This window comes from Melozone crissalis, unplaced genomic scaffold (assembly GCF_028551555.1).
Source record: "Melozone crissalis strain CALT ecotype California unplaced genomic scaffold, PUWL_Pcris_2 ptg000063l_1, whole genome shotgun sequence".
Lineage (NCBI taxonomy): Eukaryota > Metazoa > Chordata > Aves > Passeriformes > Passerellidae > Melozone > Melozone crissalis.
In genome coordinates this window covers 2,022,205-2,044,084 of record NW_026535841.1, presented here as the reverse complement: position 1 = coordinate 2,044,084, position 21,880 = coordinate 2,022,205, and the positions used below count along the sequence as shown (strand labels likewise).

At 57.6% G+C, this 21,880-nt stretch overlaps 1 protein-coding gene across 1 annotated transcript in view; it reads right to left on the bottom strand.

The window, feature by feature from the left end:
• RTN4R (reticulon 4 receptor) overlaps positions 1-13,335 on the bottom strand; it is a 90,053-nt gene extending 76,718 nt beyond the window's left edge. Inside the window, exon 1 of the mRNA XM_054288881.1 lies at positions 12,795-13,335. Within this exon, the coding sequence (XP_054144856.1) occupies positions 12,795-12,816 (22 nt within the window). The 5' untranslated portion in view covers positions 12,817-13,335. The remainder of the gene's footprint in view (positions 1-12,794) is intronic.
• Positions 13,336-21,880: the final 8,545 nt, after the last annotated feature.

Genomic DNA, 21,880 nt, shown 5'->3' with positions numbered 1-21,880 from the left:
CTTAGCCTGAGGCTCCCAGAACACAGGGAGAGCCCCTGGGGTAGCTCACGGGGGAGGAACAGTGTCACACAGCCAGCCCCAGTTTCACACACTCAATCCCAGTGTCCCCCAGCCTGGCATGTCCCTGCTCTGTGATTTTTCTCCATGCTGGTCCCCAGGGGCTGTGCTGGCCTGGCCAGGGGCTGTGCCCATCCCTGCTCCTCCCAGGGCAACAGGGCAGCTGCCCTGGCAGCGTGGCCCCACATCTGGCTGGGGCCCTGTCCCAGGAGTTGTGGGTGCCCTGGCAATCCCTGCTCACTCCTTGTCCTCTCTGCACACCCAGCAGGTTCTGGCTCCCAGCACGGTGACAATTCCTGTGCCATTAGAGCCCTGGCTCCACCATCCCTTCCCGCTGCAGTGTGATTTCAGGGTTTACCTCAGAGCCCTGGGTCTCTCCCCTAAGACTCCTTCCCAGGTGTGTCAGTCACCTCTCCTTTCCCCTCCCAGCACTGGACTGTCAGTCCTGGCATTCCAGAAGGGCATCCAGTGATTGGCAGGTCCAAAGGATGCCCTCTACCCCTGGGGGGCATTGGGCCATCCAGGTGTCCTTTGTCCCTTTGTCCCTTTGTCCCTCCCCTCCTGTCCCTGCTTGGTGTCTCCCTGCCCCTTCCCTGCCCCTCTCCCCAGGGTTAAAGGAACAGCAACCACGGGCTCAGGGAGTTCTGTTGGAGCTGGTGCTGCATTCAGAGGCCTGTGGGCCAGAATAAAGCTCTGCATCCAAACCCTCCATCAGAACCGACTCCTTTCCTTCACCATCGCCTTAAAGCTTCTCCACAGAGGAAAACCTGAGGAGCAGCCCCTGTTATGGGGGGAAGCTCCATCCCAGCACCACCAGAGCTCCTGCAGGCCTGGACTTGTCCCCACAGGCCCAGCTGCAGCACCCAGCCAGCCCAAAGTGTCTGTGGGGTGAAACACCACACACCCAGCCAGCCCAAAGTGTCTGTGGGGTGAGACACCACAGTTGCTGTGATTTGGTTCAGCAGCAGGGCCAGACAAGCTCAGACACGTCCTGTCTGCAATATTGGTGATACCAATATCATCCTCTCTGTGCCCATGCCAAGTGCAGGGCTCACCTTTCACTCTGGATCTCTCTGGGTTAGAGAGCACAGCAAACACCAGCCCTGAGCAGGGAGGGCTCCCAGGGCTTTTTCAGCTGCAGCCCCTGGTTTGGAGCAGCTGCTTCACTGTCCCTGCAGTGCCACAGGGCAGCAGGTGACCCCTGGGGACATTCACCTCGAGCAGGGGCACTCAGAGCCTGGTGTCCCCTCCTCAGCAGGCACACAGGCTGGGATGAGCTGGCAGGGATTATCAGGAGGGCCTCGTGCTCTGGCACACACAGGGGAGGTGCTGGGGGGCTGCTGGCCCCTCTGTCACCAAACCATGGTCTGGACAGCAGGGCTGACCCTGTCCTTGTCCCACAGAGTGACCCAGGGCCAGCACATCCCACACCTGCAGAGGGGTGGAACACACTCAGACATCCCACAGAGCTTTGGGGGCTGTCACAGCAGGGCTCCCACCTCCAGCCTGAGGGGCGGCTTCAGGAGCAGGGCTGGACACAAATGTCACAGCAAGGGAGTCATGGGCTCACATGGGCCACAGTGAGACCTTGATTTCAGGAGAGGAGCAGGTTAGAACACTCAGAAATGCAGGTGAAACCTGGAGAACGCTCAACACTTCCAGAGGAGAGGGCTCAGCACCCAGGAGCTGCCTTGGGTGGCACCTGAAGCTGGGAGGGGCAGGGCTGGAGCAGGCACAGGCTGAGCTGGGGGCTCCTTGTCACTACAAAAACAGGATCACAGAATCCTGGAATGGTTTGGGTTGAGAGGGACCTTAAAGCTCATCCAGTGCCACCCCTGCCATGGGCAGGGACATTCCCCTGGCCCAGTGGTGTCTCCATGCAGAGCACTCTGCACCTGCCCCAGGTGTCCCCAGGTTAAACTTTTCCAAGCTCCCAGCACACCCAGGCTCCCCAGGAAATGGCAAACCTGGTGTTCTCAGGCAGACTCTGTCCCTGCAGCCCAGCTGGCCACCCCAAAGCTCAGGATTACCTGTAAGCCTTGAGAAACTCCAGGAAAGCCAAAAATAAACACAGAGAAAGCAAAGCATTTCCCATGAAACACCATGGGCAGGGAAAGGCTCTCCTGGGCTGGCTCCCCAAGGCAGCTCGGGGTCATTTATGGTGCCACTGGTACAAATGTCTCTCCCTGGCTGGCAGAGAAGGGGACAGGGACTGAACACAATCCTGGGCCAGCAGCACCCCCAGCGCCTCCCAGAGCCCCTTCCCAGGGCTTTGGGGCCTCTCTGCACCCAGCAGAGACACAGGCTCAGGAAAACAGGAATAGTGCCTGAGTAGTGGGAATGATGTTTAAACAAGCACTGCCTGATCTCCAGACCCCACATTGCCCCCAGTGCCTCAGCAGCAAAGTTTGTGTCATGGTAGAAGCTGGGTCTTGGTAAAAGCTTGGGAGAAATGGGGAGAAATGGCTCCTTGGGCTTGTGGGTGGCATCAAAGCCAAGGGTGTGACCTTGGAGGTCACCTGAAGATGAAGCTGCACCCTTCAGCCAGGCTCTGCTTCCTCCTCCTCCTCCTCTTCCTAAACCAACTTGTGCCAAAGAGCCACCCTCTGCACTTGAGTGTCACCCTCGTTTTTTAAGATTTTCTAAGCCTTCTGATGTTGACATTCTTGTACTGAACTTTCTCACACACTTTATGTAAATAACTCATTGTTTTGCATTCTTTTATGGAGGAGGAGAAAGTTGATGGACTGTTGGTTTGACCAGTGTCACTGGGGAGGTGGCACTGTCACCCTCCAATCCACTGTCACTTTTGGAAATCTATAAATGTTGGAGTCAGAAATTAAACCCACTCTTTTCTACCTTGGAGAGTTGTGTGTCCACATCATTTTATTTTGTGTCCTATAACGACACAGGAGTGCCAAATGACACTGGTAGGGGGCTACTTACAAATCACAAATGGGACAGGACTGCTGGAACTGCCTTGAGCTGTTTTATTCTCCAGCATCAGTCTCATTACATGGTGATGACAATGGGAAGATGCTACCAGCTCACATCTTAAGCAGCAGACAAAGAATTTAATGTTACAACTCACTTTATAAGTTTCTTGACCAATCCCACAAAGCATATTGACAGCAGTTCTATCCAACCACTATGAGCACCTTTGGTTAAACAATGCTTGCTTATTTCCAATACAACACCTGCTTGTAAGCCTTAAAACACAATGCACAGAGCTCCATTATTGAGCTTCAACCTTCTTAATATCTTGCTAGATAAACTTTTCTGTAGCTTAGGGACTTATTCTAGACAAGCATTAATACACATATCATTGTTCTATTTGTCCTTGCTTTTCTACAGTTTAAATAATTTTTCTGCTGATCTATCTCATGGCTGCTGCTCAGGTCCAGTCACAGTTCTGCTGTCTCTGAAGCCTGCCTTTTGCAACTTTCCCAAAACCCTCTGATTTTGTGGATTCCCACACCAAATCTCTTTCAGCCCTGGGACACTGAAGGCTCCTCCAGCCCCCAGAGCCATTTCCAGAGCAATTTCTGTCTGTCAGCCCAAGCTGGGTGTGCAGATGTTCAGGGCTGCAGATCCTCACCAGGGCAGAGGCAGGAGATGCCACCACACTCCTGGAAACCCAGAGCACCCCTGTGCTACAGAGTGCCCCACTGCTGACAGCAAAAGGGGCCTGGAAGAACAGGAGGGGAAGGAATCCTGTGTGGAAACTGGTGCTTCTGGACAGGGGCAGAGCCAGAGAGCTCCACTTGACCAGAAACAGCTCCAGAGGGCCCCTGCAGCAGCACAGAGAGCAGAGCTGAGCCCACACCCCAGCCTGCAGCCTCCCCACCCCGGGATCAAACTGGGATCCTGGCACAAGGGCTGCTCTCAAAGGGAAAGGGACAGACAGCCCTCTAGTGTAAAGCCAATGCTAACCGTGTTTGCACGGCCACAGAGCATTGATCAGGGCCAGATCCACCAGGGTGTGTGATTGGGGAGGAACCTGGGCACGGGGAGAGGGACAGCACAGCTCCCACTGCTCTGAAAACATGCCAGTGCCACAGGGATGTGCAATCCCAGAATGGTTTGGGTGGGAAGGGACATCACAGCTCATCCAGTGCCACCCCTGCCATGGCAGGGACACCTCCCACTGTCCCAGGCTGCTCCAGCCCCAATGTCCAGCCTGGCCTTGGGCACTCCCAGGGATCCAGGGGCAGCCACAGCTGCTCTGGGCACCCTGAGCAGGGAAGTATCTCCCCTGATATCCACTCTACACCCACTCTCTCTCAGTTTGGAGCCATCCTGTGTCCTGTCCCTCCAGATCCTTGCAGTGCAAGTCCCACAGGTCCTGCTGGCTCCCACTGACCATTTGTCTCTGCACAGGTAAATCCCACATTCCCAAACTCTGCATTTGCTCTGAGGCTTTCCAACAACCCCTCTGCACAGGGGAGAGTGTGGAGCCCTGCCAGCCTTACCCCAGCACCCCCAAAGGGCTTCTGAGAGCCCAGCCTGGCCAGCAGCTCCTGGCATATCCCTGCAAACACCCATGGCAGCAGGGAAAGCTGAATTTGGGGGCTCCACAGGATTTTCCTTTCTCTCTCCCCTGTGCAGAGAGCCAGGCTGAGTTCCCCCCTCTCAGAGCACGTGGCTGTGTTGTGCTCAGGGATCATTGTCCATGGCTCCCACCATCACTCACAGCCTTAAGAAAGAGGCACAATTAAAATCAATATTTAAAGTCATCAAACAAGCAGAGGGAAATTTGAGCAGCCCCACAACTCACAGTGACAGGAGAACCCAGGGTGCAGGGCTGAGCCTGAGCTGCAGCGCCCAGAGCGCACTTCTGCCCACAGCCTTCAAAATTTAATGAAAACACACCAGTTTTAAACACTTCCCCAAATCCAGCTCGCAAAATCTGTCACTTTGATGTGAATGGTCCCAGTCTCAGACTAATCAGTCACTTTTACTTCCTCTTTAGTAGCTAAAGACGCAAATGAACTCCCTGCAAACCGCACAGCTCCGGGAGGAGAATTTAGCAGCCAGATGGTTCTTGCAAAAGATTGGTTTTTAACAAAAAAATAAAAGTGAACCCGCTTCCCCCACGAGCAGCTCACGGGAGATGAGGTGACACATCACAAGTGTGACATTAGAGCATCACTCCTGCCACAGAAATGCCCCTTCCTAAAGCACCACGTAAATCACAATTAGCACTAATAAGGGATCAATTAGTGCGAGGCACTGTAATTATCCCCTGCACTCAGGGAGGAAAGGGAAGCGTCGCGCTGGAATGCAAACATCCCTTTGTTTCCAGCAGAAGGTGCAGCACGGAGAGAGAAAACAAAGCACAGAGCGCTGGAGAGGCACCAGGGCTCCCGGAAGCAGGGAGGGAACGAGACCAGCTCCAGCGGGACCGGGAAAAGATGGGCTGGGATGGAAACTCCATCCAAGCAGGAGAAAAGCTGGGCTGGGATGGAAACTCCACCCAAGCAGGAGAAAAGCTGGGCTGGAAACTCCATCCAGGCAGGAGAAGAGCTGGGCTGAGCTGGGAACTCCATCCAGGCAGGAGAAAATCTGGGATGAAAACTCCCATCCAGGCAGGAGAAAAGCTGGGCTGGGATAGAAACTCCCATCCAGGCAGGAGAAAAGCTGGGGTGGGATGGAAGATCCATCCAGGCAGGAGAAAAGCTGGGCTGGGATGGGAACTCACTCCCATCCAGGCCCTGAGCCTCCCTCTGCCCTGGATCCCTCTGCTCCCCTGTGGAATTGCAGCTGCGGTGGGATCAGAACACAGCTGACATTAAAGGCTCTCAGAGCATGGGTCAAGGACAGAAATGCTGGACAAGGAGGTTCCTGGGAGTCAGCTCCAGCCAACAAGCACGAAAGGGTTTGGAGGCGCTCAGGATGCAGCTCCTGGAAGGAAGAAGGAGCTGATGTCCAGCCCTTGTCCCAGGCTGCTCCAAGCCCCAATGTCCAGCCCAGCCTTGGGCACTGCCAGGGATCCAGGGGCAGCCCCAGCTGTGCCAGGGCCTGCCCACCCTCCCAGGGAACAATTCCTAATTCCCCATATAGGTCCCAGTATGTCCTGCAGGGTCTGGCAGAGGGAATTATGATGGTTGGGCTGGGCAGAGAGAAGGTGAAGGGAGATTTCCAGGGCAGCTGAAAGGATGGCAGAGCAAAGCACACCTTGGTGTGCCAGGTGACACAGCAAGGAGCCACAGCCACAAGCTGCAGCCTGGGAGGTTCAGGTCAGACATCGGGAGAGGCTTTTCCATCAGCTCCTGTACTGGGCAAGGCCAGCAAGGCTCCATCACTGGGGCTTTTCAAAGCCTGGACAGAGCAATCCCCACAGAGCTGAGCTGGGGTGCAATGGCCCCATTCTGGAGCCTCCCCCAGCACCTGCAGGGCTCTGGGGTCTGGCCAGCTCTGTGTGTCCCCAGAGAGGTCCCTGTCCCTGCAGGGTGTCAGCATAGGGGGCATCTGAGGGCTGCAGAGCCCCAGGGGAGCTGTGTGTAATTACCATTGATGAGGGACTGCAGCCTGGGGGGCTGGAACCAGGCCAGGGGCTCCTCCAGGAGCAGCCACACAGCAAACACGGGCACAGGACAACATCTGCACGGGTCTGCTGCCACCCTGGGTGTCCCACTGCCAACCTGAGTGTCCCTGCTGCTGTTCTGAGTGTCCCATTGTCACTCTGAGTGTCCCTGCTGCTGTTCTGAGTGTCCCTGCTGGCCCCCTGAGTGTCCCATTGCCATTCTGAGTGTTCCTGCTGCCATTCTGAGTGTCCCACTGCCACCCTGGGTGTCCCTGCTGCCATCCTGAGTGTCCCATTGTCACTCTGAGTGTCCCTGCTGCTGTTCTGAGTGTCCCACTGCCACCCTGAGTGTCCCACTGCCATCCTGAGCATCCTGCTGCCATCCTGATTGTCCCTGCTGCCATCCTGAGTATCCCTGCTGCCATTCTGAGTGTCTCACTGCCACCCTGAGTGTCCCACTGCCATCCTGAGCATCCTGCTGCCATCCTGATTGTCCCTGCTGCCATCCTGAGTGTCCCTGCTGCCATCCTGAGTGTACCACTGCCACCCTGAGTGTCCCATTGCCACCCTGAGTGTCCCTGCCATGGCACCTGGCTGTCATCCCTGCTTTTACCCCTCTTTGATACCTCCCCAGCACCTGGTCTGACGTCACAGGGAGCCAGCACAAAGTTTCCCATCCCTCCTGCCCCAGCCAGGGACAGAGCCAGGCATCCCCAGGCCACCAAAGGGACAGGGAGGTGTCCCTAGGCCAGGTGACAAAGGGCTTGGGCTGCCACCCAGGCTGTGGAGGGGCACAGGGCATCTCCATCCTTGGGAAGACATCCAAGCCCCTGAGCAGCCAGATCTGGCTGTGAAACCAGCTGTGCTTTGAGCAAGAGGTTCTTTAGATCCCTCCAGGTGTATCCAGATTATAATATCCAAAATATCCCATGATTTCATGAAATCAGACATTGTGAGCCTGGCTTGCCTGAGCCCTGCAGACAGGAGCCAGCACTGCTCCTTGAGAGCCATCAGGGTGATGCCTCAAACTGCTGAGCTCTCCAGAAACTGAACTAAACCTCCAGCACTGGAGTGTTTGTGTTTCTTTGTTTCCAGTCTCCTGGATGCTTTGCATGTGCTTGTGGAGTGTTTCTGCTTTCCTTGACAACCAGGGAGGATTCCAAATAAAACTCAAGTGCTCTGCTGATCTCCTGGTTCCAGGAGAGGGACAATAAACGCTGTGAAATCTGCAGAGTGAAGGGTGGGAGGAAGGTGGGCAGCCCAGAGACACAAACCTGCTGTGGATGCAGCAGCAGCCCTCAGGGGACCATCAGTCTGTCACTGCCTCTGTGGCACTGCTGAGGGGGTGACCAGGGACTGCTCAGCTCCACACTCACCTCTGGGCTGGGTTTAGCGTCCCCTGGGTCCCCTGGGACAGAACTCAGCATCACTCTGTGAGGACAGGGCTGGAAGAGCTGAGAGAACATCACAGAAAGGGTCAGTGACCTGGGCAAGGGTACCAGGAAGGCAGAAACAAGAGCAGACTCCAGAGGCCTTCCAGGAGCACTCCCAGAGCAAAGCAGGCAGGGCAGGGGCTGTGCCACCCCACAGATGTGCTCTGTCTGTGTCACACCACAGATGTGCTCTGTCACACCACAGCTGTGCTCTGTGTCACACCACAGCTGTGCTCTCCTGTGCCACACCACAGATGTGCTCTGTCTGTGCCACCCCACAGATGTGCTGTCTGTGTCACACCACAGCTGTGCTCTGTGTCACACCACAGCTGTGCTCTCCTGTGCCACACCACAGATGTGCTCTGTCTGTGCCACCCCACAGATGTGCTCTGTGTCACACCACAGCTGTGCTCTGTGTCACACCACAGCTGTGCTCTCCTGTGCCACACCACAGATGTGCTCTGTCTGTGCCACCCCACAGATGTGCTGTCTGTGTCACACCACAGATGTGCTCTGTCTGTCCCACACCACAGCTGTGCCCTGCTCTGTCTGTGCCACACCACAGATGTGCTCTGCCTGTGCCACACCACAGATGTGCTCTGCTCTGTCTGTCCCACACCACAGCTGTGCTCTGTCCCACACCACAGCTGTGCTCTCCTATGCCACACCACAGCTGTGCCCTGCCTGTTCCCCACCACAGCTGTGCTCTGCCCACAGGCAGGGCCTGGCCCAGAGCTGCCCCCAGCCCCAGGGAAGCAGCTTTGTCACCTGCCCTGAGCCCCCACACCCCTCTGAACACCCCACAGAGGGTGAGGAGCCCCCCCAGAGCCCATTCCCTGTGTCCCAGCAGTGCCAGGCACACACAGCTCAGGCTGGGGTGAGTTTGCACATTTGAGCAAACTCTGCACGAATTCCCCCAGCACCTCCACGCAAGCACAGCAGGATCCACCCTCAGCCTCTTTCAGCTGATTAAGACTTTCCAGTACAATTGTCCCCTTTTCCCTCAGCCTCTGGAAACCTCCAGGAGTTGCAGCCACAGCAGGAAAGGGGAGGAGAAGGTGGAATTTGTGTCTCAGCAGCTTCACTGCTCCCTCCCACAGCGCTGTGATGGAGGAGCCCTGACACCCTGCTCATCACAAATCCCAAACAGCTCCACCTGGTCTGGGACACAGCACAGAGCTGCCCACATGGCCAGGAGGGACAAGCATTCCCAGAAAGTCCCAGGAGGGACAAACACTCCCAGAAATTCAGTCCCAGCCCTGGCAGGCCCCAGGCTGAGCTGCTGCCTGTGCCAGCCCCTGTGCAGTGCTGCAGGGTGGGTGCCCCTTGTTCCACGGGGGCTATGCCTCCTGCAAGAAGAGAAAACCTCTTGAGGAACATCCAAAGAGGTGCCTGGCACTCGGAGATGTGTCTCACTGAAGGTGACAGCAGCAGAGAGCATCGCAAATCCAAGGGGAAGAGGTCAAACAAACACCTGAGCCTGGAGGGAGCAGCTCCTCCCTGGGCCCTGCAGGTGGATCCTGGCAGAAGGGAAGGGAAGGGAAGGGAAGGGAAGGGAAGGGAAGGGAAGGGAAGGGAAGGGAAGGGAAGGGAAGGGAAGGGAAGGGAAGGGAAGGAGCCCCAGTACCCTCAGGCAGCAGGACTGAGCAAGGCTGAGCAGGGCTGAGCAGGGCTGAGCAAGGCTGTGTGTGTGCAGGGGTGCAGCAGCCTCAGAGCATCCTCCCCTGCCCTGCCCCCAGCTCACAGGCTCCTCGCTGCTTCTGAGATGAAAGGTGGAAAATTCCCATCTGTGCTGCTGGATTCTGGTTGTTCCCTTGGAAAGCTGAGGCCCAAGTCATTGCTGGGGTCAGAAGAAGATTACCCAGGGCCTGTGGCAGCAGGCACAGCCAGGCACAGGGAATGTGGGATCTCAGCTGGGCATGCCCGTGGCCCTTGCCAGCTTCCAGTTCCACAGGAAGAGCGGATGGAGCCACAGCCACTGTCTTGCCCTTGCCTAGCAGGGCAGGGAGCAGGGCAGAGCAGAGAGAGATGCTGTGTGCCAAATGTCCCCTTGCTCCTTCCCACCAGCCACTCCCTCTCCTTTCACTCCTTTATGGACACACCAGGCTCGCAGGAGGTTTTCCCAAGCCCAGCCTGGAGCTCCTGAGCATTGAGGGAATTCACAAGGGGCTGGTTCAGCACGTGCTGCCCACAGCCCTCCACACTTCTCACTGCTTCTCATTAACTCCTCCTCTGGCCCAGCTTTGTCTGGGAAAACATCCCAGATCCAGCAGGGAACAGCGATGTCTGCACCGGTTAAACGCCCAGGCTCCGAGTGGTGCAACAGCACCTCCACCTTTCTGCCCTAAAATTCCTCTTGAAGCACATTCCTCCCTAGAAAACCTCTCCAAACACAGCCCTTGATGGCCCCATGGAATACAGGTCTGAGCTCTCTGCCGCCAGCTGGGAAATGGGGGGACAAAGCCCAGAAAATGCAGCGGGCCCGTGATAAAAAATTTACATTATAAAGAAAGGAAATACAGAATAATGCAACGAATGGTGTCTTCTCTCAAGAAGAAAAAAAAGAGCTGCTCTCCCATGGGTGATGTTGATGTAGGTTCTCATATTACAGGGGTTTGTATTCGGGTTAAAAAAATAAAAAAAAAAAAGAATAAGCATAGAAAGCCCTTTTTTCAGTAAAAATGAATCGTGTTAATAAGGCAGCAAGTGCTGAGAACAGGGAAAGCTCTGCCTGTCCAACTGCCCCTGGTGGCTATTTCTGGCTTACAAGGCACTTGAAGCATCCTGGCAGCCCACAGTGGGAAATGTAGTCCAGATCCAGCAGGATGGACACTCAGCTAAACAGAATCCCCCAGGTTCGTGAGGACTTTCCAGCCAAACCTGCCAGCAAGGCAGCCTCTCACAGGAGCAATTCATAAACTGCAGCAAAAAAGCAAATAATTCAACCCCGAACTCCTCCAAGCCTTGTTCTATAAATAAAGCCGTTGTAACACAGTTTTTATATTTCATTATCCCCTGTGTTGTTCCACACGGTGCTGGCGGCAGCCGCGAGTGTGGGTGCGTGGGGAGAGCAGCGCTGCAGCAGCAGCGGGGATGGAGCGAGGGGATCGGGCACACCCAGCCCTGCCCGGCTCTGACAGAGAGCCCTGGGCACAGCCTGGCACCGGCCGAGCGGGCACCGAGCCCCGGGCACAGCCTGGCACGGGCACAGCAGGGCATCGAGCCCCGGGCACAGCCTGGCACCGGCCGAGCGGGGCACCGAGCCCCGGGCACAGCCCGCACCGGCCGAGCAGGGCACCGAGCCCCGGGCACAGCCTGGCACCGGCCGAGCAGGGCACCGAGCCCCGGGCTCACACCCACGGCAGCCCGGGCAAATGGAGGCTCCGCTCTCAGCATCCCCTCCGGGCCGGGGAGAGGCTGCCAGAGCCGAGCCCGCTCCCGAGGTGTTTCCCAAACAGCAATAAATTGGCCATTTCGCGTTTCAACTCGACACAAAGCCTCTCGAGGAGGCAGCGTGCGGGATGGATCACAGCTCGGATGTGTCCTTTGATCGTCACAAATAAATCAGCCAGAGTGCCCTCCAAAATAGAAAGGGAAAGAGAATGATATCTGTGTCGCTGACGGGAACGGGAAGCGAAGCTGGAGACGGCACAGAGCAGAGTCAGAGCGGGCAGAGGCTCCGCACGCCCGAACCTCCCCTGGCCAGCCCGGGAGCTCCACCATGGGCTGATCCCTCCCGTTCCAAACTGCAAACCTGGGCTGGCTACCAGCGAGCACACCTGGGCGGCACACGCTGCTGCTCCAGCGGGCTGAGCCGGGCACCGTGTCCCTCCCGGTGTCCCCCCGACCTGGCGCCGCTCCCCGGTGCCCCCGGAGCCCCCGCAAGCGGCCACGGCACGGCGGGACCGGGGGGCTCCGGGAGCCGCCGCAGCCCCGGCCCCTGTACCAGCCCTGCCCAGCCCCAGCCCCAGCCCGCACACGGGGCCGGGAAGCGAAGGTTATCGCCGAAGTGCATGGGAAAGGTTCGGGCAGAGTCCGGCCGTGCCAGGCTGCGAGCTCCGTGCCTCTCTCCTGACGAAAGGAAAGTGGGTCCAGCCCCGCATCCCAGCCCTTCCCAGCCTCTGGCTCCGAGCACAAAGCGGCCGGCGGGACCCTGAGCTCTGCGGGGAGCCCCCGCCGCACCCCGGGACCCTGCGGAGCCCCCGGAGCCTCCGGGAACTTCCCCGTGCGGCGGCTCCGGGAGCGGGACGGGCTCGGGCAGCGGGGCCGGGCTGCGAGCGGAGCAAGCCGGGCTGCCCCATCCCCTCTCCCGGCCCCTCCACCGCGGGGTGCGGGGTGCGGGATGCGGGGTGCCGGACGCGCTTCCCCCGGAGGCACCAACTTCGCCCGGTCACCCCAAGGCCGATCTGAGCCAAGGCAGGCTGGGCGGCGGCTGGAGGGGGCTTAGCCCGCTGCTCCCTTTCCACCATCCCTCTGTCCTCGTTCCCTGCCAATGCCGTGCTCGTGGCTGGAGCCGAGCCGTGCCCGGGGCTCGCTCCCCCTCCGGCCTCGCCTCCGCTCCGCTCCCGCAGCCACAGCGCTCCCGCTCCCTCCGCGCCCTCCCTGCCGCCTCTCCCGGCCCCTCTTCTCCTCGTGGCACCTTGGCCGCTCCCGAGGACCCCACGGGTGAAAAAAGTTGCGGCGAGGGAAGTTGCCGGCGCCGGGCGGAGTTGGGGCCGCGGCCGCCGTGCCCTGCCCGGGGGAGCCGCGGCGGCGGAGGGACACCGGGGCGCACGTACCTTCAGCTATCGCCCTCTTCATCTTAGGGGTCGGGGAAGGCACGTCTGGAGGCGCAAAGTGGAGCGGCAGCGGTACAATCCTTGGGAAAGCGGGGCAGATCCCGGAGCCAAACTTCAGCCCGAGCGGGGAGCGGCGGCGCACGGGGAGGGGGGGGCGCTCCCGGTGCCCTCGCTCATCGGGGGAATGAGCAGCCCCCGAGCTGGAGTCAGCATCCAGGCGAGGCTCCCCCTCCCTGCCTCGCCTCGCCTCGCCTCGCCTCGCCTGCCTCGCTGCCTCCTGCTCGCTCCGCCCGCCCGCCCGCCGCACGCACGGGGCCGGGGCTGCGGCGGATCCCGGCGGGGAGCGGAGCCGGCTGCGCTGGATCCCGGGAGCGAGCGGCGAGCGAGCGGGGATGGAGAGGCGATGAATGTTTTATGGGATCATGTGGTTTGACGTGAGAGGAATCAGCCTAGATCGGATTTACTGGCTGGAGGAGTGAGCGGGAGGACGGGGGAGCCGGGCACGGGCTGGCGAGGGGAGGAGGGGCCGCTCCGACGGTGCGGAGCGCGGCGGAGCCCCCGCGGTGCGGCCGCGGCCCGGGCAGGGCTGCGCGGGGCCGGGCGCTCATTCCTGGAGGAGCGGTGCCACCTAAAGGAAGCGGCGGAGAGGGACGGCCGGGCTCGGCGGGCACCGGGCCCGCTCCCTCCTCCTCCTCCACCTCCTCCTCCTCCCCGGCTCCCGCCGCAGCCGCGCCCGCATCGGCCCGGGCACCGCGGCTCGGAGCCCCTCGGGAGGCAGCGGAGACCTCGGCGGGTGTTTGCCCCTGCTCTGGATCTGCGCACGGGGAGGCGGCGAGAGACATCCGAACGTGCGCTGCCTCCTCTTCCTCACCAGATTCGGCTGCGGCGGGAGCGGAGCCGCTGCTCTCCCGAGGGAAGGATGTCAGAGAGCCCGTTGAGAAAGCGGTTCGCCTCAATTTACCCACAGAGCCCGAGGGTTTCGCTGTAGCTGGATTCCCACCCTGCTGAGCCCCCCGGCCCCTTCCCTGGTTCCTGCACGGGCAGATCCCATCTGCAGCCGGCCCATCTGGGCAGCAGAAAGATGGATTTTTATTAAGTGAACTCATTTGCTCAGCGAGGAAAGGAGGAGGGAAGGATTGTGCCGGGGAAAGCTGAACATCCACGGTATGGGGAGGTGGTGGCTCTGTCCCTGCTAGGCAGAGCTTCAGCTGCCACCAGATCCATGGACAATGTGTGGATGTGTCTGTATCCATGTGAAACCCCACCTGGGACTCTGCATTCAGCCCTGGCGCCCCCACATACGGGACATGGAGCTCTGGGAGCAGCTCTGGGCTGGAGCCCCTCCCCTGGGAGCCGGGCTGGGAGCTGGGATTGTTCAGAGAAGGTTGTGTGGAGACCTCACAGCACCTGCCAGGCTCTGAAGGGGCTGCAAGGAAGCCAGGGAGGGACTTTTCATCAAGAACGGGAGTGCCAGGACACAGGGAATGGCTCCCAGAGCCAGAGGGCAGGGATGCATGGGATATTGGGAATTAGGAATTGTTCCCTGGCAGGGTGGGCAGGCCCTGGCACAGGGTGCCCAGAGCAGCTGGGGCTGCCCCTGCATCCCTGGCAGTGCCCAAGGCCAGGCTGGACATTGGGGCTGGAGCAGCCTGGGACAGTGGGAGGTGTCCCTGCCATGGCAGGGGTGGGGTGGGATGGGCTTTAAGGTCCCTTCCAGCCCAATCCATTCTGAGGTTCTATAATGTGTGTAATTGTCTTTACCTGTGTACACTGGGTATAGAAGTGCTACTCAGCCTTCATTCCTCACTGGGTTTGTCACCCCAATATTGGCATCTCTCCAGCTTGCCCTCAGGGTTGTTGTCACAACCATGTCCCTCCAAGGCCTGCCCAGTTTCCACCTTCCCATGTAGGCATCACTGCAAGGTGAGCCAGGGTTCAGTTTCTCCTGTGTGCAAAACCCAGAGGTGAGGGTGCCTCCCACTGACCCAGCCCACAATCATCTGTGGAACAAAGAAAGTCCACCAAAGGCACCCAGCTGGACACTTGGGGCAGTTGGGGGTGATTTACTCAGTGTGGACCTTGTTTGTGCCAACAGCCTCAGCTGGCCTGAGGTGCTGGGCTCAGAGTCACAGCAGGGGCTGGGTTAGAAGGGACCTAAAGGCTCACTGGGCTCCAATCCCTGCTCTGGGCAGGGTTACCTTCAATAGGTCTCCTTGAAACCCCATCTGAAAATGACTCAGGAGAGTTGTCCAGACCCCCTCTAAGTGCAGATGTGAATTCTGTGCAGCCCAGGGCCTGCAGCCCCTTCCTGCAGCCCCTGCAGAGGGCAGGTGGCACCTGGGCAGGGCAGGGGGCTCCCTCTGGCCACTCTCCTTCTGCTCCTCCAGAGTGCAGTGGTGCAAAGATGATTCCCTAATCCTCTTCCTTCCCACACCTCCAGCCCAGCTCAGGCACCCCCTGCTCTCCTCTGCCCCTCCTGCCTTGCCTGCCCCTTCCCTCTGTTTGCTCTGGGTGACTCCCAGCTGCCTCCTGCCCATCCTGGATTTCCAGGAGCTCCGTACACAGTGAATGAACAGAAGAGCTCTGGATGAACATGCTGCCAGAGGGGCAGAGTGCCCAGAGCTGGGCCACAGCTGGGCCATAGCTGGAACACTGGGTCACTCTTGGGTGCCTAGGCCAGCCCATGGCAGGAACAGCAGGGTTTTCTGGGAATGCCAGGAGAGGTGAGCTCTGGGAAGAGAGCAGGAGCATTGCTGTGCAATGTGGTGCAGCACACTCTGTTGTTTATGGACATCTCATGGGAGGGATGCTGATCCCACCCTGCCCTGCTCTTGCTGCAGTGGCAGCCCAGGTTAGGAATGTTCTGCTCCTCCCTTTTGAACACACCTGCAAGCACTCCTGTTCCAGCAGTGCCCTCTGACTGCACCATCCCGAGTGGTGCAGCAGGAGAGAGAGGTCACAACGTGCAGGGCATCAAAATAGCAGCAGAAGAAAGGGCCCTGGAGCTGGAATTTCCTGAGAGAGGGCTGGAAGGTGAGCAGGAGCACTGAAGGAGTTAATTGAAGCTCTAGTCACAGGCCCAAAAATTCCAGGTTGTACGAGGGAGGCAGCGGTTGTTTGGCTGACATTTCTGAAAGGTTAATCTGGAAATGGAGAGAACACATCTGTACAGGGCTGGGGCTGGCTCTTGCTGCAGATCCTGCCCCTCCTCAGGCTGTTTGCCCCAGCAGCTGTGGCACAGAGGTCACTGGGAGGCAGCTGGGGCTGTGACCTTGGCATGCAGGGATGCTGCAGGGTGTGCTCGGGCCAGCCCTGCCCCAGGCTGTGGAACAAGGCACAGAAACTGAGAAACTGCCTCTGCTGCTGTGTGCCCATGCTGGACAGATGTGCTTCATGTTTCTGTGTCACCAGTGCTTCCCATTGCTGTGTGACACCTGTGCTTCCCATTGCTGTGTGTGTGACACCTGTGCTTCCCATTTCCCTGTGTGTGACACCTGTGCTGCCCATTGCTGTGTGACACCTGTGCTTCCCATTTCCCTGTGTGACACTTGTGCTTCCCATTGCTGTGTGTGTGACACCTGTGCTTCCCATTGCCCTGTGTGACACCTGTGCTTCCCATTGCTGTGTGTGACACCTGTGCTTCCCATTGCCCTGTGTGACACCTGTGCTTCCCATTGCTGTGTGTGACACCTGTGCTTCCCATTGCTGTGTGTGACATCTGTGCTCCCCATTTCCTTGTGTGTGACACCTGTGCTTCCCATTGCTGTGACACCTGCACTTCCCATTGCTGTGTGTGACACCTGTGCTTCCCATTGCTGTGACACCTGTGCTTCCCATTGCTGTGTGTGTGACACCTGTGCTTCCCATTGCCCTGTGTGACACCTGTGCTTACCATTTCCCTGTGTGTGACACCTGTGCTGCCCATTGCTGTGTGTGTGACATCTGTGCTTCCCATTGCTGTGTGTGACACCTGTGCTTCCCATTGCTGTGTGTGTGACACCTGTGCTTCCCATTGCTGTGACACCTGTGCTTCCCATTGCTGTGTGTGACATCTGTGCTCCCCATTTCCTTGTGTGTGACACCTGTGCTTCCCATTGCTGTGACACCTGTGCTTCCCATTGCTGTGTGTGTGACACCTGTGCTTCCCATTGCTGTGTGTGACACCTGTGCTCCCCACTACTGTGTGTGACACCTGTGCTCCCACTGCTGTGTGTGTGACACCTGTGCTTCCCATTTCCCTGTGTGTGACACCTGTGCTCCCACTGCTATGTGTGTGACACCTGTGCTTCCCATTTCCCTGTGTGACATCTGTTTCCCATTTCTCTATGTGACACCTCTGCTTCCCATTTCCCTTGTGACACCTGTGCTCCCCATTTCTCTGTGTCACATCTCTGTTTCCCATTTCCCTGTGTGACACCTGTGCTTCCCATTGCTCTGTGACATCTCTGCTCCGCATTTCTCAGTGTCACATCTCTGCTCCCCATTTCTCTGTGTCACACCTCTGCTCCCCATTTCTGTGTGTGACAAGGGGTTGTCCAGCAGCAGCTGGTGCAGGAGGGGGTCCCAGGCAGGAAATCTCTGGGGGAGCTGGGTGCTCACAGTTGCAGTGGCTCTGGAGAGCAGCCAGCCTCCTCGAGATGAAGCCTCCTTGCTTTGACTGGATAATTACATGTTCATCTCTACCTGATGCTTAATCACACTGGGATCAGTTCTCTTCCTTGCACGTTGGGAGTCTTGTTTGCACAGTGCCAGCCCTCCCTGCTCTCTCCAGCTGTGAGCACAGGGCTCACAAAGGATTTAGGGCACATTCCTGGGCCTGTGGGCACTGAGAGAGCTGGATGTGGGGAAATAGGGCACATGAAATGGGAATTCATTGCCCTTTGCTGTGCTCACACCCACTGTGACAGTGTTCACAGCGGTCTTAGAATGAGGGAAGAGTCGTGGATCTGACTTTATGTTACAGAAGGTTTGATTTATTATTTTATGATATATATTACATTAAAACTATACTAAAAGAATAGAAGATAGGATTTCATCAGAAGGTTGGCTAAGAATAGAAAAGAATGAATCAACAAAGGTCTGTGGCTCGGACAGAGAGAGAGCCAGCTGACTGTGATCGGCCATTAATTCCAAACATCCACACGAGACCAATCACAGATGCACCTGTTGCATTCCACAGCAGCAGATAACCACTGTTTACATTTCGTTCCTGAGGCCTCTCAGCTTCTCAGAAAGAAAAAATCCCAAGAAAGATTTTTAATGAAAAGATGTCTGTGACACACCCACCTCTTTCTATTTTAACAGAGCCTAAAGGAATTGACTCCTGAATCCCAGTACTGAAGAAAGTGTATCTTGTTCTGCTCCAGAAAAGGCTTTTCACCTTTCCTCCTCATGGCCTTGTGGCTGCAGCTGTCCTGTGTCTGATGTGGCTGGGAGCACCTGAAAACACCTCTGAGAGGAGCCAGGAGGCAGAAAGGGGCACCAAAAGACCAGGAGTGTTTTTCTCTTTCTAGTGGAAGACAAGATGCTCTTTTAAGGTCCCTTCCAGCCCAGACCATCCTGGCACTCTGTACTGAGTCTGTGCCACGTTCTGTCACTGCTGTGCTCCCAGGAGGCAGGGGGAGATGTGGGCAGGCAGCAGCTGGGCAATGTCACCTGCTGCAGTGTGACACCCCTGTGGCACAGTCACCTGCAGAGACACAGGAATACCTTCCAAAGGAGTGTCCCCTGCTCTGGGACCTGCAGAGACACAGGAACACCTTCCAAAGGAGTGTCCCCTGCTCTGGGACCTGCAGAGTCATAGGAACACCTTCCAAAGCAGTGTCCCCTGCTCTGGGGCCTGCAGAGTCATAGGAACACCTTCCAAAGGAGTGTCCCCTGCTCTGGGGCCAGGCATGGGCACACCATGAGACAGACTCTCAACTACAGAGCTAAAGGGGCTCTCCAGAGCCACCACCACTGCACCACTGACAGAGTTTGTGTTTGACACCTTCTACCTGCTGACTTTTGTGAAGGGTACAAGACCATGGCTCTGTCCTGGGCATTTCCAGCAGCTGCAACATGGCCCCTGCAGCCTGGGGGGCACTGAGGGGCACTAGGAGGCACTGGGAGGCACTGAGGGGCACTGGGGGGCTCTACATCAGCAGGGCTCCTGGGCCAGGGCAGCCCTCAGGGAGGATCTGTGCTGACAGGATTTGTCCAGGCACCCAGGGCAGCTCCTGCTCCATTTTCAGTGCCTGCGCTGATGCACTGCTGTGGGCAGGGAAGTTCTGGGCTGGCAGAGGGACTCTTGGAGCAGAACAGAGTGCCAGGACTGAACCATCCTACCTGCACAGTAAACAATATAAATATATACAAAAATATATAAAGTAAATAAAATATAAATTTAAATACATATATACAATATAAAATAAATAAATTAAATCAAACATAAATACATATATGAAATATAAAATTATGTAAATTAAATAAAATATAAATATAGATAATGCATAAAATAGAAAAATATATAAATTAAATAAAATACAAATATAAATACATCTATAAAATATAAAATATAGAAATTAAATTAAATATGAATATAAATACAATATAAACCAGGTATTTTACACATAACAGTATGATGAGCAGTTGATGTGAAGTAGTGGCAGGTGGAACCTTGTTCTGGGATCATTCTCCAGAGCTCCTCAGCTCCCACAGGAAGTGCCACAGAGAGAAGGAGCCCAGGTGCCCACAGGAGGAATTTCCTGGGCAGGAGGAGGGGCAGGCACTGAGCTCTGCTCTGGGACAGGGACAGCACCCAGGGCATGGCTGGAGCTGGGCCAGGGCAGCTCAGGCTGAGCTCAGGGCAAGGTTCTTCCCCCAGAGGGTGCTGGCACTGCCCAGGCTGCCCAGGGAATGGGCACGGCCCCGAGGCTGCCAGAGCTCCAGGAGCCTTTGGGCAGCACTGCCAGGGATGGACAGGGTGGGGCTGTTGGGGGTCTGGGCAGGGACAGGGGCTGGATCAATGATCCCTGGGGTCCCTCCTGCTCAGGAGATTTTCTGGTTCTCTGATCTCTCCCAGCCTGAGGCTCAGAAGGTGGAAATGCTTTCTGTTAATTGTCTGGAAAGGATTTTCCATCCCCATAAAATCCAATGGAGCCAAATCAGAGGCATTTCAGATTTGGAGCTGTGGCTCCATCTGCTCTTCCCTGTGCCTGACCCACACCAGGGTCACATCCCAGCCTCCTGTGCCACCTCCAGCCCTCCCTGCCTGGGCACACTCCTGATCCTGGAGCTCAGGGGAATGAGCCAACATTTAATGCAGGAAAAGCTCCCTGTGGGGCCCGTTTGTGTCAGGAATGAAGGAGTCACATCTGAGTGGGCAGCGCTGCCAGGGATGCCCAGGGTGGGGTTGATGGGGGTCTGGGCAGGGACAGGAGCTGGGCTGGATGATTCTGGGGGTCCCTCCAGCTCCCGCAGCTGATGTGCCAGGCCTGCTTTCTGCGCTGCAGTGGGTGAGCTCTGGGTACCAGAGCACCTCAGAGGCTGCCCAAGGCCAGAACACAGAGCACAGAGACATGGCCTGCCAGCCCTGGGGGCTCTGCAGGGACACAGGACATGGCAGGGGCTGGCCCTGGCCTGGTGTGAGCCCTGCTTGGCTCCAGCCCTGCCAACTGCTCAGCCCATGAGCCCAGGGAGAGGCAGCAAGAGTCTGAGCTGTGCCCTGAGGGGGCTGCTCTGCCCCTCCTGCCATGAAAATGAACCAGGGCTGGGCCGAGCCAGGCCGGGCCAGGCTGGGCTGGGCCGGGCAGGGCAGGGCAGGGCAAGGAGAGAAAAGCTCCCCTCTGTCAGTCCATGGCAGGCCTGCTCTGAAGGAACAGAAGGGTTTTCTGGGAATGCCAGGAGAGGTGAGCTCTGGGGAGAGAGCAGGAACATTGCTTTTGGAGGCTGCACCTGTGTCAGTGCACCCAGCCCTGCCTCTCCAGCCAGCCCCAGGCTGCTGCTGCTCCCAGCAGTGAGTGATGGCCCTGGCAGCTCCTGCTCCGTGATTTCCCTCACATTTCAACCTCCCTGCCTGAGCAATGGGGTTGGTGTGGACGAGTTGTTCTTGTAAATCATCCCAGCACCGCTCCAGCCTGACACATCAATCCCCTCTGGAAAAGGTTCCCACCTGGTCCTGGCGGTGCTGCTGAGGTTGGGATGTGCCAGGAATCCTTCAGAAGGCTCTGCAGGAAGGGCTGCTGATTTATTCAGGCATCTCTTGCAGAAAGCTGCTCCCTTTGCAGCCCTGGGCAGACTCACCTGGCTGAGGGCTCCCCCTGGGCTTGGGGCTCCCTGAGCTCACCCTGCACTCACTGTGAGCAGCTGGGAACAGGCAGGGAATCCCAGAATGGTTTGGGGGACACCTCCCACTGTCCCAGGCTGCTCCCAGCCCCAATGTCCAGCCTGGCCTTGGGCACTGCCAGGGATCCAGGGGCAGCCCCAGCTGCTCTGGGCACCCTGTGCCAGGGCCTGCCCACCCTGCCAGGGAACAATTCCCAATTCCCAATATCCCATCCATCCCTGCCCTCTGGCACTGGGAGCCATTCCCTGTGTCCTGTCCCTCCATCCCTTGTCTCCAGCCCCTCTCCAGCTCTCCTGGAGCCCCTTCAGGCCCTGCAAGGGGCTCTGAGCTCTCCCTGGAGCCTTCTCCTCTCCAGCTGAGCGCCCCCAGCTCTCCCAGCCTGGCTCCAGAGCACAGTGAATAGGGAAGAGGGAGAGGTGAGGGAAAGCTGGTTTTAAGATTTATTCTGTTCTCATTGTCCTGCTCTGAGTTTTTGGTAATAAATTCAATCACTGTGCCCAGGTTCAGGCTGTTGTGCTTGCGATGGTGACCAGGGAGGGATCTCTGCCAGTGTTTACCTCTCCCTTTATTTTCTCTCCCCTCTCCAGTGGCAGAGGGCCCTGATAAAGCAGCTTTGGTGGGCACCCAACATCCAGCCGGGGCCAGCCCACCCCAGAGAATCTGCACATGCAGGGGAGCCAAGGGGAGGGGGGGAGGTGCAGCAAGATCTGAACAAAGACCTGACAGCAAAAGCTGCTCCTGCACAGAGCTGGGCCAGGGG